General features: G+C 45.5%; 1 protein-coding gene across 1 annotated transcript in view; it reads right to left on the bottom strand.

The window, feature by feature from the left end:
* LOC126277972 (treacle protein-like) overlaps positions 1 to 18,068 on the bottom strand; it is a 1,047,714-nt gene that overhangs the window by 138,240 nt on the left and 891,406 nt on the right. The window contains exon 12 of the mRNA XM_049977624.1: positions 12,525 to 12,626. Coding sequence (XP_049833581.1) covers positions 12,525 to 12,626 — 102 coding nt within the window. The remainder of the gene's footprint in view (positions 1 to 12,524; positions 12,627 to 18,068) is intronic.

An 18,068-nucleotide genomic window follows, 5' to 3' on the forward strand; every position in this document is an offset into this window, starting at 1 on the left:
ATCCTGATTTAGGTTTTCCGTGATTTCCCTAAATCGCTTCAGGCAAACGCCGGGATGGTTCCTTTGAAAGGGCACGGCCGATTTCCTTCCCCATCCTTCCCTCACCCGAGCTTCCGCTCCGTCTCTAATGACCTCGTTGTCGACGGGACGTTAAACACTAATCTCCTCCTCCTCCTCCTGGATACAGCCTTTAGAAATTTTCACTGCCACCTCCCGAATCTATACTAAATAGAACAGTAATGATGGCAAAAATAAAACGATTATCGAGGACACTGTAGCTTTTCTAAAAAAAGAGCAACTTACTAAATGACTGTGCGAGCCTTTTTCTTGGACAAGGAGGAGAATACTTGAGGTATCGCATATATATTCCCACGAAATCGCATTTTAGTTGGAGGATCGTGTGGCATTTTAAGCATTCCGGCTACCACCATATCCTGCAAACTCAGTGAATGCAACAAATAAAGGGTATATCACGCCAAGGTTAGTCGAGTTGTTGTTAGTGGTAAAACAGGTAATATTCTTGACGTGATGCACCGTATGTACTGTATTCATTTCGATTCTAATGGTTAAGATGGCAAAAACGTGAAAAATTTTGAAAATGCTTGAATAATTTTACGAACCAGACTCTTGAGATAATTATCGGTTGTCTGAAACACACATGATGTCGACCTGTGCCGAAAAAATTGCAACTTACAAAGAAAACCTACGCGATTTTCGACCGGTGTTAGGTCGGTACCTTAAAGTGTACTACAATAAACAGATTCTAAATTTAACTGGAGGTTCACAAAGATTAGTGTAGACATCGCATTCTTGTAAGAAATGGGACTGATCCTCGAACAATCATTAACGCTTGCTACTGAGTGCATCACGGAATCTAGAATTGTCTATGTCTGTAAACCGTGATTCTGTCAGCTGCATCGATAGATCGTTGCCGTATCGATGTTCGTTTTCTCTGGATGAAACATCGGTGTCCTGGAATGTTTCCTCATCGCTACTTTCAGGTCTAATTCGTTTAACAATCCAATATTCAACAAAAGGTTGTTGACATTTTTTCTGATACTCTCTCTCGTATGGTTATATTGCAAATAATTGTTACTGGACTAAGCTCAGAGTGATGTAGGACAGGAACTATCCAATTTTTCAGCAATGAACTTCGGGGTTTAACGTCCCGCTATCGACGAGATGAGAGAGAGAGAGAGAGAGAGAGAGAGAGAGAGAGAGAGAGAGAGAGAGAGAGAGAGAGAGAGAGAGAGTCTGATAGCTGAAAAAAAAACACGTTCCTACATTTACTTCAAGCACTTTAGGGAAGCCACGGAAGAAACACATACGGATTTTAAGTGAGTCCAGTGTGCTAAACACAACGCCATTTGGCTCTTCTTTGTTGAGTTCTTGCTGAAAAGTACAGTCCAAAGTGCACACGTGCTTAGGATGCCTTTAGAATTTCTTTCTCTGTCATCTCTTCTTATCACTGCTGCATTGTTTACAACTACAACGACAAATTATTTTCTTTGAGGAAAACAAGGATGGGAGTTTCATTTCTTCGAACCGTGCGGTGTGGAGCGTTGTCAACTACAGCAATGTCTGTATGGAATATTTGGAGGTACGTCTTCAATCGCTTTACGTCACCTGTACCAGTCATCTCGTCAGGTTCCAGTAATCTACTTTTTGCAATGTCTTTCCAAACACTACAAGCGTCCCCAGGACGAGTAAACAATTCGTGGCCACGTAATCTGGTGCCGACGCCACAGCGTGGACTAGATTACCGCCTAACAGCGAGATGGGCTGGTATTTGTCGCTAGCACTTAGCTATTACTGTTCTAGTGTTGCGCATGCGCACAGAGGACTTCCTTCTCCGGCCCTGCAATAGCGGACACCTCGTGGCTCGACCACAGTGTTTATTCAAAGAAAAAATACAGCTGACACTCCGAAGTTCACGCCAACCCACTAACATACAGACATATACACCAACTTACCGTCGACTTATTTTACACAGCCTATAATTAAGCAGCAACACTGTAAACCCTGCTGATTCGACTGCACAGCACTGACATGCAAATTCCACCGCGAAAAGATCCGCCAAAGGATTGGCGCCAGGATCGTCATATTTAAGGAACAAATGAATAGTAAATGGGAAGCCAGACAAACTGCATTAAGGACAACTGCCCAAGGACTTTGCTTTTCTACAGCGGAATATGCACGCACAAAACGGTGCATATCCGAACATACAAAGAAAGTCCATACTAATCTAAATGACACATGCAGGCTAACAACAGGAAGCATGAAACCAAAACACTCTGAAAGCTATATATAAAGCAGCCGAGTTTTCAGATTCTGAGTGCAGAAGAATTGCACATGATTGTACAAAATAATATTTTCGATCAGCGTCACTCCATGCGCGGCGACTGACGCGGACTTAGTAGATTTAAATCCCCCCCCCCCCCCCCCCCAACAGATTCTTCGCCTTACAGGAGATGTTCAGCGACAATGCATGAAGTTGGAAGATTTAGAGAACACTGAATCGCATTAGAATAAAAGCGCGACTGTAGGCAAGTACAGGACGTAGAACATCTACCATGTCCCAACTGCTCCACGAGATTTACCTTTGACGACCTATGGCTTGAGAGGAAAGGAGGACTGGATTGGCCCGTTATTAAAAGATTCAAGATAAATTTTCCGGAGACAGTAAAGAAAGCCTGCTGCAGAAACAAGTAACTGATTTAGCGAACAACGTACAACTGTGTCCCCTCTGCACGCCGAAGTAGTTTGTGAGCATTACCTGCTTTCAGCTCCTTAAGCGTTCGAAGGAGCCGGCCTTGATCCAAGTACGGCAAAGATAGGAGACAATGGCGACATCGAGACACAGTTAAACGAGCGCAAAAATATACCGAACTACGTTTTAAACAGTCGTTATTCTAGTAGTTGTGATCCTGATGAATTACTGTACCAACTTCATTTAAAAATAGTCGCTATCGATGTAGCTTCTTTGACAATAATTGTCAGTAGCCTTTTATGTTAACAACTTCACACTCAAATCCCCGACTTTCGTGGCTACAATAATTATCTACTGCTATTTGACACTGATGCCTGGCCTAGAGGTACAAGTCGTAAGGTTCTGTCTTGTCTTCTAATACGGCCGTCGAATGGAATAAATACGGGACTTTGCAAAATTTGTGAGAGTTCTGTACTTCAGAATAAAACAATAACGACAGCGCTGAATGTGAACGATAATTTCAACAGTGCTGTTATCACTGTTATCGACCTACCTAACTGTCCTACGGGAACACTGTCGGCTGCTGTCGTACAGCGCTTACTAACACCGTGTCTCAGCGTTGAACTCCTGGCTTCATTTGAGACAGATTCTTTGCATAGATGTGGTTGGTGACGTACCTGCTCAAGTGCCACAACGGCGACATGATTCAACAGTTAATAAACACCTTTTATACTGTTACTTTTTCCTAAGGGATAAGTTACCGCATAATTCTGAAATTAATAATAAAAAGGGAGTTCGTCACAAAGAATGCAGGGGTTTTATTCCTGTGACTCGGGTTAGTAAGATACTAATTTAAGCGGGTTATGGGAGTCTAGTGTAAGAAAAATATCTACCATAAAAATTATGAAAATAAAAATTAAGCCTGACATCATCAAATGTATCAAGCGACAGTATTAAACCTGAGGAACACGATTCGAGAATCCTTTTTCTGTACAAGTTTCAATTACAGAATTAATGTTTTATGTGCAAAAATGCATGTGTCAAACGACATAATCTAACTTCCTGCTTCGACAGGCTACAATTAGGTGAAGCAGCTTACTTAAAAAAAAAATCTGTGGTTCACTTACTATGTGTAACGATACTAAGGCTACAACTGTTTTAAGTTCCGCTTTTCTTTCTTGCCAAATGCCAAACCAAATGTTACTGCGTGCAAAGTATGTACGAGAGTCCAAGAGCTTTTTGTGAAATGCACTTGATCGTATGCTCAGTACCGATATTTGAATATGGAAAGTGGTGGATTGATGAGAACTGTGTCACATGATTCAGATGATCGGGTATGTAAACGACGTAGAAATGTTAGCACCAATGAATACGGACACACAGGGTCCGAAATATAGCATTCAATTTCAAACAAGTGCTCGAGTGCGGAATACTAAATACGCGTATGTTTTCAGACTACAGTCCTATCTAGGATTCTGTCAACTGACATGTGCGGTCGTTGCAGCTAGCGCCGACAAAGCCCCATGAATTTAGCGCTCCAGCGATAATGGGTAAGACGATTCCAGAACGATTTCAATATCTGTAAATTCATGCCAGAGGCCTTCGTTGCCGTTATCTGGGAGCATACTGATCAAACCGCTACTTTGTCTGCCTGGGGACAGGGTGTTTGCGTCGTCCTCATCATTTCATCGTCATCATTCGTGACAGCGACTGATTGGACTGTGTAAAACGTGGACTGCGTAAACATTGGGACTTTGTACGGACGCTAACGACCGCGCAGTTGAGCGCCCCACAAACCGATCATAATCATCGTGAAACCGCTACCACTTGTGAGAGTAGCCTCAGTTAACAACGAGTGCACTGAGGAGACACTTTCCATTTCTTTTCCGGCCATGGTGTTCCTTTTTCCGTGGTATCGTAAATCACTAATAGCGAATGCCTTTACGCTTCCTAAAGTAAGCAGTTTCCCTCTTCCTCTGCCCCATACTTGTGAAACTGACCCAGAGCTTTTGTTCAATTTCTTCGTTGTCGATGCGATCATCAACACTACAACATGTCATTCATCTGACATTACTCAAGACCAGACCCGTGCGGTTATTCCTGCAATCCTTTGTGTGTCAAACCCTGCTCTGAAAGTCCACGAGACTACTACTCGTAGGCGGCTGTTGTGACGTACGGTTAAGAACCTTCAAGTTGTTCTTTTTTGCCGCATCCCAGGTTAGGAAGTTAACCGGCGAGGATGGTTGGACTGCAGGCAGTCGGAGCACACACTGCCGCCGAGGGCGGAAGCGGCGCGCGCGCCCGTGTTCCACATAAGGCGGCGGCATTCCCGCACGGCTGCGACCGCGGCCTCGGATCTGGCACGCACTGCGTCCTGCTCCGCACGCAACACGCCGCCACGCGCATACGGCCGCTGCCACTGCCCACTCCGCGTGGCCCCTTACTTTCTACCTGCGTAGCCTCAACCTCTAGGCTGCACCTCACCCTACAGCAGCCAGAGTGCGTAAATACCGTCCCACGCGTCGTCTGCTGTTAACGCCGCAACCCAAACGGCTGCGTCTGGAAAGGTGCCGTGGACTGCTGATGAACGGCGTCGCACTGTGTTCAGCGGTGAATCGCGGTTCTGCACTACCCCGGATGAACGCCGCCGGCGATTATGGCGGTGAGCTCGGCAGAAGTCCCATTCTTCCAACATTTTGAGGAAGCACACCACTATTACTCCTGGCGCTATGGTATGGGGAGCCACTGGTGTCACTTCGGATCACGGGGGGTAGTGATCGGGGTAGCTCTGACGGCACAAAGGCATGTCACGACCATCTTGGGTCCTGACGTGTTATCTCTCACGAAACAGTATCGTGGTGCCATTTTACAACAGGACAACGGTTCTCCGCACACGGCACGTGTCTCTATGAACTGTCTGGGTGATGTTAAGGTAATCCCTTGGGCAGCAAGAACTTTAGATCTGTCCCCGATATAAGATGGATGGGATGTCCCCAACATGAGATGGATGGGACAAACTCTGACGTCAATTCAGTTCCAGATGCATTACCCACGAAATCAAGGCCCAGTTGCGACAGCTTGCCTCAGAGGAGGAATGTATATAACGGCTTTATGATACCCTTACCAACCGGATCACTGCATGCATTCTCGCCACAAAACGGAGGGGGGGGGGGGAGGAGGAAGCTGCAACATCATGCCAATAAATTGGTGCTTCACTTTTGTCAGGCAGTGGACGTTGAGTACTTCCTAGCACATTAACGTCAGTCGACGTTTGAATCAGAACATCGTCACAGTGAGACCTACGGTAGTCATCAAGTTCTGGGAATAGTGTCGGAAAAACAAAGTTACGTAATCGTATTTGTTTGTTGTCTGGTCGTTGCACGCCTGCTGCCCTAATAAGCACTGAAATATTCCCGCCACATAAGCGTGGCACGCCGCTAGGGTAGTCGAAGCAGAAAGCCGCTGCCCATCTGCACCTTATGAGCAGGTCGCAGCGTTTCCCCTCGTCTCACCCCATCGGCATGATACGGTGCTGTGGCGAGCCGATTTCAATGTGCACAGGAAATGCATACATATACGTGTGCTAACAAAACGGAAATTACATATATTTATCTTCTGGAGGTGATAACTGAAAATCTTACAGTGAATAAAATTCGCGTCTTCCAGAATGTGCATTATTAAAAGTTACACACGGCTGTGTCTCTACCGACGAAGAAATATAAATCGCCCGTTTTCAAAAATCTGACTGTGAAACGTATAGATACATGTCATAAGATAGGTTACCAGCCTCCAGTTACGAGGTCCGTGATGGGAAAGTATTGCACCTACCACGCAACATATAGAATGACATTTCTGGACGTTTGTCGCATCATAGTTTCATTAACTACTTTTTCTGAGTAATATTCAACTGTAAGCGTCGCAGAAATACTTATTCTTTGGCCAATGTGCACAAAGTAGGCCACATTAAGAAATCTTCCAATGGCATTCATTAGCGCCACCCTACTATCCAATTATGCTGCATAATAACTTGGAAAAATGATCATGTAAATATACAGTAACAGCCAATTCCACATTCTACTGTCAACTTGTTACCATGAACGTATTCGGTTGTGTTACAAGTCGCTTGTGACAAATCTAAATTGATGCTGCTGAGCAGTGTATATATTACCTGCCTGGATGCAGCTAATGCCACAGCAAGTTCCACGATGATGACTAGTTCCCGACCGTTAACAGAAAAAGAATAAGTTTGTGTGCAGCTTAAAGGAGTCGTATTTTAATGACCACATGTACCACGTGACTGCATATATACATTGATCATCCGACAATTACAATGTGGACTTTGACGTTATCAAGTGATATGAGCACTGAAACACAGCAACCGTAAACATGGGTAAAACAAATCCAATGAGCTTATGCCAGGTATGTCTGCTGTAGCTCTTCAGGTGCATTTTCTCTATCGTTTTATCCAATATTTGCCATTTCGTTCTTGCACTGTGAGGCTGCAGTCAGCTCAAACAAATTCTGCTCATTACTTCTCTCATGCGGTGCGTCGACGGAAAGCGTTTCCCGCTACAAACTATCCGTTCCTGAATCGGAGTTTTACGTTATATTCGACAGAGCCGTTTCGAATTAGTCGAGTACGATATTCGCTTTATTGATATGTGTTAACAGGGACGCTGAAACACGAAGAATAACCTCGTCTTCCTGCAGCAGCTGAGCAGCTTTGATGCTTGGTGGGTTATTACTCATGTCTTACTGCTACTGTCAATACGCATCGATAAAACAAGTATATCACTACAGTAATTTGGAACCGCTCTGTGGGATGAGCACGTAAAATTCAGAATGAAATATATTTTCTTTGGAACGTGAAACAAACCTACGCTTTCCATCGACGCTGGGAGTCGCATGAAAGACGTGACGTGCAGTATCTGTTCGGGCTGGCTCCAATTACACTTTGCGAAAGCATCAGAGAAAATGCGCCTGACGACCCTTAGAAGGGGCAGCCTGTGTATGGCTTTTATCTAGGCTCGTTACGGCACTATCGGTCAATAATTGATTGAACTGAATCACGTTGACAAATGTAAGCATTCGATGCCTAACGCGTTTTCGTTCAGTTTTCTGGAGGACAACGTAAGTCCAATATAAATACATTAAAGGCGTGTGTGCCAATCAAAAATGACATACCTGAACTGATAGATAGGCTGTCCAAAACAAAATTTAATGTGGTGGTATTTACATACGTTTTTGAATGGGGTCCGCCTTTAGCAAAACACAATTTTGTTTTTTTTATCCCAAACATGTTTCAATGCAGTTGAAGTATCATCAGTGGACTTTTATTTTATGGCTTTTTACCATATGGTGTGGTTTTCCTGAGGTGGTATATTTTTATAGTGCCCATTTCCTTTCACAGTTTCTCACATTTTCTTTTTTCGATCTTGACGGTGAAGTTCTGTATATTGAACTGCCACTGATTTACTGTTTACCAACTGTGCTATTTGTCAAATTCCTGAAGATGTAGGGTTAATTTGAGAATTAAGAAGAAACAGTGCATCAGAGGTGAATTTTAATACCTGCAACTAATGGCTCACGAGTGAATACTTTCAAGAATGATCGTTATCAAAGGAGAAGGCGGCAGTAGCTGTCGGAAGACGTAGCAGCTCCAGAGGAGAGAGGGAGCGGTGTGTCCTGGAAAGGCGCCGCAGTAGTAGGGCAGACCGAGCGTCCCGCGGCGTCGCCCGTGGGAAGGCGGTGTCCGCCCACGCCGGGAATGGAGGCCAGAGGCTCCGGGCTATGGCTGGGGCACCGTTACGGCCGCTGCGTCTGCCGACCGCGCTCGCTGGCTGGCTGCCGGCACCTGACTGCACACCTCTCCTCTGCAGCCGAGCGGCCGCGCCTCCACCACACACAGTACACACGCCGCTTCTGACAGGGCCCCGGTCCGGCTACCAGCGTTACACGGACGCCGTTACCGTACTCCACCCGAATACGGACGCAGCGATGAGTAAGCACGCACTGCACTTTTGACAGGTGACGAAAGATAGACTACGAGTTTGCCACCCTTTCGACTACCACCTCACTAGAGGCGAACCACGCGGTCTCTTTAGGGGCGAGGACAGGGAAAGAAGCCTCCCGTGTCGTCATCAAACGAACCTTCGCGTCTTCTTGTCTTACAAATAGGAGGGCTTTTTTCCGACCTCCGACGGGTCGCGCAATGGAAACCACAGCGAAAATAAGAAATGTTTTATTCGCCACATTTAGCTACACCTTGCAGCTACTTCCCTACACCGAAATATTCATCGTAGCGTGGCACCAACCGTCCAATGCCGTCATAGAAGACAGCCGCCTGCGACTTCTGCAAATTTCCTACGCTGGTCTGCGTTGCCTGTGTCAAAATGCTGTCCTCGTGGCCAGCGGCTGATGTGAACAGAGAGATGAAAATCAGAGGGAGTCCAGTCTGAGCTGTACGGTGGGGCATCGAACACTTCGCATGGGGAAAGCCTCAGGAGTATCGTCGTTCCACCTGCAGCATGTGGTCGAGGATTGTCAAAGACGGAAGTGTGTGACAGTTACGATACGTGGACTGCATGAATCAGGAGGCGGCTCTCAGCAGGACTTCACTCTTGGTGGGAGCACTATTGTTGTAGGTATCTTTACGTGTTCACTGTGCGCTCGGAACTGAAAAGTGCGACGTGGGGCGATAGACGAGCGTGCGAGACACACTCCCCAACACATCCGCGCCGAGCTTCACTGCATTTTCACTGGAGTTTTAATTCGGCGACCGTTCGGAGATTTTCCCAAATAGGCCTCGTATTTGGGAAACCTAAACTGGATGACTGGGCGGACATATAAATGGCAGTTCCCGCCGACGGGGGTGGGTAATCCACAGTGCGGTCCTTCGAATTCCTTCATACTTGTACGATTTGAACGTCAGTGCTCAGACCACTTTCCTAAAGTACTGTCACGCATTTATCAGTAACACTCGAGAAAAAAATATCGACTGCAAAAATTATCCAGCGAGGATAAATGGTTCAAATGGCTCTGAGCACTATGAGACTTAACTACTTAAACCTAACTAACCTAGGACATCACATACATCCATGCCCGAAGCAGGATTCGAACCTACGACCGTAGCGGTCGCGCGGTTCCAGACTGTAGCGCCTAGAAGCGCTTGGCCACTCCGGCAGACCGAGGATAAATATGAAACATTCCTAGCATTTTAATAGAGCCGCTTGTGTCTAACTGCCGTGTCGCTAATTCCATTCTTGCTAGTAGCAACTTTTAAATAGTAACATTTTCATTAGTGACTACTGAATGCATCTAGTTTTGTTTACTACCCGACTTATGGCTTTGCTGGTCTGATGATGGATGAAATAGGCCACACTGCTTAACTGTTCGTATAAAATACGAGCTACACTGAAATCTTCAGTCTACTTAGACGTCAAGGTCGAGTGACAGGTTTGTCTCCCCGTCGTATTAGTGTGACTTCGTACTTACAGACATGGTAGCAACGCTGACGTGCCGTTTCCCGACGTTATGACAAACAATACCCATAACTATGCGTTTTTTGTGTGTGCGTATGTGGTACGTCGGTGCCTTGAAACAGCGTATTTTCATGTTCGCTTTTTGTAATATAAAAATCGCAACTTACGGCACTCCATCTTTGCAAGTTGTGTCCCTATACGTCATCTCCTCGGTTCAAGCTATGAAGCTGTCTAAGCAATGCCGCACAGTACTGGTAAACATTTCATAGCACATTCGCGACATCCGGGACAATTTAATGCCTTGTTCGAGCACGGGAACGTGTCGCAACGGGAAATCCCCCGCTGTGATGCCGAAGGCCCTCCCCGATCTTCGTCAGCATCAGCTGTCACGTTCCGTATGATCATAGCTTTGACGTCTGCTTACAACCCCGATAGCGAAAGCAGCCAAGCCAACAGCTCGAAGCATGCGATGCAGACAGCTCTGAGTCAGTCGTTAAAACATAGTTGTAGAGATGTAGTCGTCAATTCAGCTTCGTGCGCGCACACACACACACACGAAAAACCTTATGAAACATCGAAACATACTGTACCTATGTGGACTGCAATTAATAACTAACTCTTTCGGTGTTGGTGTAACTCGACAGTTTTCGCTGAAGCATTACGTTGTAGGTGCAGTAAATTTCCTATCTGGAGTGTGTATTGACGGGGAACTCGGCCAGCTCTAGGTCAACAGGCGGGCAGGTCGATCGTCCGAGTCGTCTCTCACGGCAACGAGACAAACAAACGAACCGAGGCGAACCGAAGGTGACCCCAATGTGGACACACTGCTCGTAGGCACCCCGTGTCTGCGAGCAAGCCGTCAACCCCACGTCACCGAGGACGCTACCGAGTCGAAACTGAAGCAACAGTAGTGGATTATCTTCCGTCGCCTCTTGTCATTATTCCAAAAAATAATTACTTGTTAATGTCGATACCGGCTACGTTTGACTATACAATTCCTTTATGTACGTGTATTTTAGAGGATTTGGACTTGCACCTGGGCTGTCGTTAAGAAATAATTGCGTCAACAATGGAAAGGAAGTTCTAATTTATCAAAACATATTGATTATGACCCTTCGCACATTGTAAATATTGTTTTATGCCACGAACGTTACTAATATTCCCGAATGTATGTTCCACAATGTATCTTGCGCCACTCAACTCTTCAAGTCAGACGTTCAGACCATGAAAAGAACTGATACTGCCGTATATCGGTTTCCATTGGCAAGGAAGACTAAAAGGATGTGTGCGACTATTAATGCCTCGCAGTCGTAGAGTGGGCTACGGAGATTCAACAAGTTGGTTTTCGCTACGGGTCGCTGCATGACAGCACACGTCGCAGTGTTAGTAACAACGTTCCACATTCAAGTTAACGTCTAATGGAGGCGATCTGACGGTGCTGAGGCAAGTAACAAACTTTCGTTCAAGTGAAAAAGATGAAAGTCACATGCAAACTATATGACTGCGATGATACATGTTCGCATTTACTCTGGAATGGCGTCACACGAAGAAAAGTCACAGCAACAAAACAAGGTTCATAGCAATGAAACTAAAGAACGGGCACAAACAACATCCTAACTGATGGATGTCGTTACATGGAAAGTAGTGTTCTATATATCCAGATACACTATTTCAGAAGCGAACACAAAGCCGAAAATTGATTCCAATATTAGAGAAGTAAGAGAATGTGTGTATTGTTCGCCCATTACGCTACACTTATATGTAATTATTTTAAGGAGGCTATATGTTACAGATTTTAAATATTTTTTGAAAAATCACGATTAGGCACAGTAGCTGTGTCTCACTCTATTAAAAGCACAACTTATCCGACGATATACTTTCAGCCATAACGAAAAGACAATTGCAGGGCTCATGTCCTGGCTATCGTCGGTCTGACGAAACTGGCAGCTTCAACGAAAGAACATATAAACACTGTATCAAGTCATGATCCTTCAAAAGCGGCCCTAACATGACATGTTAGCGAGTCGTGAGAATTCCTCCACTTCTTTCGCCGACTCCAGTACGGCGAGCAGTATCATATTTCACATATTTCCTCTCATTTTCATCACAACATGCTAAAGCGCAATGAACTGCTACTGTTTCACTTTGACGTTCAGATGACTCTGAACTCTTAACCATCTTGTAGAATCATTTTTCAAATCCACCTCCACACCATGGCACGGCAAGTGTTCTTGTGTTGCACGTCGTTATTCTGCAGAACAATAGCGCGAACTACCAAGCAAACAGACGAAGTATATTACAGCAGCGTCGGCAGAGCTGGTGGCGGTACTCACCCCTGAGAGGCTGCGGTTTGGCGGGGGTGGCGACCGGCGCCGAGCGTCGGGACGCCGGCTTGCGCGCCACGGGCGTCTTCATGTCCGGCACCCCGTTCTTCTCTGCACAAACAAACAAGGCGGGCGTCAGATGGCTGTTCTGAACGCTCTCACTGCGTCAAAACGCGAAGTGTGAGGCGTGCGGGAAGAAAGAGAGACAGTGCACGTAGGATGGGTCGACTATCTGCGGAAAAGTACACTGAGACTGTGTGTGGTGAAGGAGAAGAGGGGAAAGGGAAGTGTTAGTGTGTGACATGGAGTTGGAATGATTAGGATACCAAGAGTTTAATTGCAGAGGATTGAAAAAAAAAATGATTTGGAGCAAGATATTACAAGGGAATGAGATTGGTCTCTCATATATATATATATATACGCGATTTGGAGCAAGATATTACAAGGGAATGAGATTGGTCTCTCATATATATATATATATATATACGCGATTTGGAGCAAGATATTACAAGGGAATGAGATTGGTCTCTCATATATATATATATATATACACATCCATCCAAACATACACAGTCACTATATATATTGCGAACTCTCTTCTGACAGTTTTTTCGCTTACATTATTTAAGACAAATGCAGGGCTCGTATTAAACATATTATCGCACAGATAAAATAACAACACGGATGTACGTGGGATTTCGATTCTTTAAACAATCGCGGGTGTCCTGGTAGAACAATAGTGCGACCCATTATTTAGTACCGCTCCTATGTTCGATTCGCATCAGGTCGGATTGAAGGTAGAGATGGAAGCAATTCAGAGTCGTACAGCTAGATCTTTTCAATCAACACGGGAGTATTGCGGAGTCTAAATTGTCTCAGTAGTGTTTCATGCAAAAAGAAAGAAGAGAAACGGCTTTTCCGTCTGACTACAGTACAATTCTATTGCTGACATCGCAGATTTCGCATAGGGACCTGGAAGGAACGATTAGATAAGCTGGAGGATCGTACTTGCTTGCAGTGGTACGAAGTACTCTCCGTCATTCACCATATGCTGGCTTGCGCAGTGTGTACGTCGATTTAGATCGACATACTGTGCAAACACAAAGTAAATTATTTTATAATCATTGACTGTACGGCTCGACCTTAACTGGCAACATCGAACAGTTGTTTTGTCACTGTCGTGTTGCATTATTAAATTTCGCACAGAGGTACTTAACGAATGGCATGCTTGAAGTGTGTCGTGATTTTTGGTAATATATTTTTATCTGCAGCAACAAAATGTTTTTAAAACTGTAGCTTTTACGCATTCCGTAAGTATTGCATTCTGCAAGCTCTTTAAGATGATTCTCGTGGTGGAAGTCAAGTTCGCAGCAACCTTGTTGAGTGATCTTGTGGGCTTCCTTTATGTGGGTACAGAACAAACAGCTGACAGGGTTGCCTGCCCGCCGTCGCACGCCGGACTCGGTTCGGTGCGCGCCTAGCGGGCGGCTACCTTGAGGCAGTCAGAGCTCTGGGAGCCAGTGATGTGTTCCGCCAGCTGCCTGCTGCTGCTGCAGCACCTGTTGGCGGCAGCTGCCCACACGGCACAGCCAGCACCTGGCGGGCAGCAATTATCATACCTGCCCCAACAACAGCTGCGCCTTTGGGCCCGCCACCAATGGAAGAAACAGCTTGCTCATCGTGTGACACTGAAGTAATGTAGTGGTCGTTTCACACATGCTGTTCATGTACATACACAGCAATGTTGGAAGTGGTCGCCGCGAGGTATGTCAGAAATGCAAGACGCTCTGTCGACGTCTGGTTTTAACGATCAAGGTCCGAACTGCGGGAGATATTTGTAGCCCTGAATTTAAACTCTTGTCCTAACCTAGCCACAACCTCGTGATGTGAAATGTAACCGAGAAAACGGCGGTCAACAATCTGCGGCAGAACCGAAATCAATCTTCTTGTTCACAGCGATCAGAAAGCTAATCTCTACGAGCAAACTCAAAAAGAAGGGTAAAATAAATAATTTAAAAAAATCAGTTTCAGCGCTAGAAGCAAACTGTGACTCTCGCTGTCACGGGTTACCTGAAACTATCCTCCCACTAGTAGCCGCGTTTCCAAGCGATCAGCAATTCTGGTTGGCGTTTGGTTGCAGCTTAAAGGCAACACAGGCGGATTTCAAGCGAAAAAAGAATGGCAGGAAGAAAAATGAGAGCAAATAAAATCAATAAGATGATGAAATTGACGCGGCAAAGAACTAGAAATAAAAAATTACATTTAAACTAATTACCTGAATAAAGGTAATAATCAAAGTCTTCTGATTAGATTTAGAAATATTTTCGCTGGCTTCAGGTTTGTTGACTTTTACACTTCGCCTCAACACTACCTTAAAGAATTCTGTTAATGACTGTGGTGTATCAGTCGCAACGCTGAAATTAAGAGCCTTCAAAAATTAGGCTTCGTGCAGTGTCGTGTAAAGCTTCTCTAATGTTAGGCGATCTTCAAAATGGCTCTCGCAGTTTTAATATTTCAGGCCATCGCTCCCCTAGCCTTAGAACTACTTAAATCTAACTAACCTAAGTATGTCACACACATCCATGCCAGAGGCAGGATTCGAACCTGCGACCGTAGCAGCAGCGCGGTTCCGGACTGAAGCGCCTAGAACCAGCTAGGCCATCTTCTCTGCGATATGTGATGCTGAATAGAGTCTTCTGCTGAAGAATCCCGTAGCGTTTGGTTAATGTAGTGTATGGGAACGTATGTATGTCCTTAGCATCGCGCGCTTGCCTTTGTGTATTTGTTTATTTGTTTGTGTTTCGAAATACGAGTGTCAGAAGCAGATCCATGAATCGGGACCGAAAAACACAAAGAATGAATAGCGGACAAGGAATTGGAACCGAACTTCTTGTGGACTATAGTTAAATTTTACAAGTACAAGTTTAGAGTATCTTACCTATACCATATACAAGTAGGTGGAAGTACTGATCAGTATACAGTACTAAGTCACACTAGTATACAGCAACTTTTTCCTATCGCAGTGTTGAACATACTGCTCTCCTACTGAGGAAGAATAGCAGCGAATACCCCGCGTGACCCCATCTTTACAAATAAAGCAATAAGTTCAACCCGTGTCTACATCGCCTTAAATACTCCGCAAGTGACTGTAGGCGGGGGATACATCGTTCCAATGTTCTCGATTTTCTTTCCGATTTAACTCGCGTACTGAGCGAGGGAAAAATGACTGCCCGTATGCCTGTAGTATTTTTCATCTTTCTGTCGTGGCCCCTATGTGAGAAGTATGTTGGCGGTAGCATAATGGTCACACAAGTCATCTTCGGGTACACGTATCTGTATTTACACGAGGTTTCGCGAGGATTGTGTTACCTTTCTTCCACTGTTTCGCGTTCAAGCTCGACGAGGATTTATGTTACACTGCCATCCGGGTTATACCGGCATACTAGCTCGGGTCTCAATTCTTTCGAGGTCTGGTGTCGTGCCTACTTGATAAGCAGTCAAAAATGCAGAAATATCCTAGAATTGGCACCATTGGCATCTTATACGAAATTTTGTTTACAGATGTAGCTAATTTTCTCAGAACCCTTCTAGAAAATCGAAGATACATTCATCCGCCTCCCCAGATACCGATTTCAGGATGGTCGTCCCACTTAACAAGGCTTGCTCAGAATGATCTCCAGTAGTCGTACCATATAGGATACGCCCCCTCTATGTTACACGCATTATCTCAACGTTTACCTACATTTTAAGAGATCTGCATTTTCATTAACCAAACTTACGGAACAATATTTGCAACATCGATCTTTTGCAGGGTCTGATTTCTAATTTCAAGTTCCAACATCATGACGTTCAAGCAAAATAAATAAATACGAGTCCTCTTAAAGACAGAGGATTCACAGAAACCATGTCTGGGTAGTACAGGTTTCTACTTATACATTTGCTAGGGAAAAAGTATATACCGCCTTTCCAAATGGCTTTCGACACAAAATTGTCTAATAGAACCGATAACGATCTAAACGACTGTATGTTCTATAGGAACGAAAGTGTGATCACATGTTCACGAAGAAAGCGTAACGACGAGCGCTTATGTTCTCAGTGCTTCTAAACGAGCCGTCAGGTAGCACCCGCAGCACTGTAAGACAGCACGCTCACGACGTTGTCTCCAGCAAACTATCTCGGACAATCGAAAGGAACTGCGTCCGCAGCTCGTGGTCGTGCGGTAGCGTTCTCGGTTCTAGCGCCCGGGTTCCCGAGTTCGATTCCCGGCGGGGTCAGGGATTTTCTCTGCCTCGTGATGACTGGGTGTTGTGTGACGTCCTTAGGTTAGTTAGGTTTAACTAGTTCTAAGTTCTAGGGGACTGATGACCATAGATGTTAAGTCCCATAGTGATCAGAGCCATTTGAACCATTTTGAAAGGAACTGCAGAAAGACTAACGAAATTTCCGCGGGGTGTAATGAGCGGTAACTCAGTGTATGGGGATATATGCAATATAATATCCATAAAAAAGAGAAGGAATACGATAATATCCGATTACGAGATCACAGGTCAAGTTATGGGGCAGATCACATCGTTGAAATATTTTGAGGTGGTTCTAAGAAGCGATGCAATATGCGACGAACGCTTTACGCCAGTGGCTGGGAAGGCGAATGGAAGACATTTTGTTACAATTTGTTGTTAAGAGTTAATAGAATGTGGGGCACATCCGTAAAGGAAACTAAGTACAGGACGCTACAGCCAGCAGTTCTAGGGTACGTATCCACAGAAGCGCTCCTGGGGTCGTAAGAGACCGCTGTCGCCATTAGGAAAGTGTAACAGACACTACTGCACTACGCTATGACACTGGGAAACTCCAGAGGGAAACGCCGTCTGACGGATACACACGTACTTCTTAGAGGTGCATCGATTTCATCGAAAACGGCGCCAGGCGTGCAAATAAGACGAAGCATATGAGTTATGCATGATAGAGCTCTTACTGCCCGAGACGCACACGACGATTTCTAGTACGACCGACGGCCTGCACGCTCGCGCGATCTCACTCCTTTCGAGTGCCATCTTTGGGGTGATGTGCTTACGGAGCAGAAAGTAATCACTGATGCAGAGACTCGTCATCAACGCGCCACGGAAGCCGTTGAATTCAGCCACGTCTGACACTTCGGCAGCGGCAGTGTTTCGCGGCTGAGGCAACGCTCCCAGCAGGCGGTAGCGGCAGGTAACCGGACTCCGCAAGTGGCGCGTGCCTCAGCGGCCGGGGCCAGCCACACGGCGGCAGGTTGTTCCAGGAAAACCAGCCGAGTCGCCCCACTATCAGCTCGCGGACGTTGATCCTCCTGAAACATCTTCTCCAGCTGCTGCGGCTACCGTAAGGCACTACACGCCCCGCACCCTTTTTGAAAACTCGCGCGAGCAACAGAGATAAACGAAAGGTACCAGCTTCTTCGTTAACGTGATACAACGATGCCTGTCAATAACACGTACGGAGGCACACGGAAGAGAGGAAAGTTAACAATCGTGGGGAAACGCGGAAATTATGCTGAGCTGCAAAGAACAGGTA

The sequence above is a fragment of the Schistocerca gregaria genome, chromosome 6 (genome assembly GCF_023897955.1).
Source record: "Schistocerca gregaria isolate iqSchGreg1 chromosome 6, iqSchGreg1.2, whole genome shotgun sequence".
NCBI classification, from domain to species: Eukaryota; Metazoa; Arthropoda; class Insecta; order Orthoptera; family Acrididae; genus Schistocerca; species Schistocerca gregaria.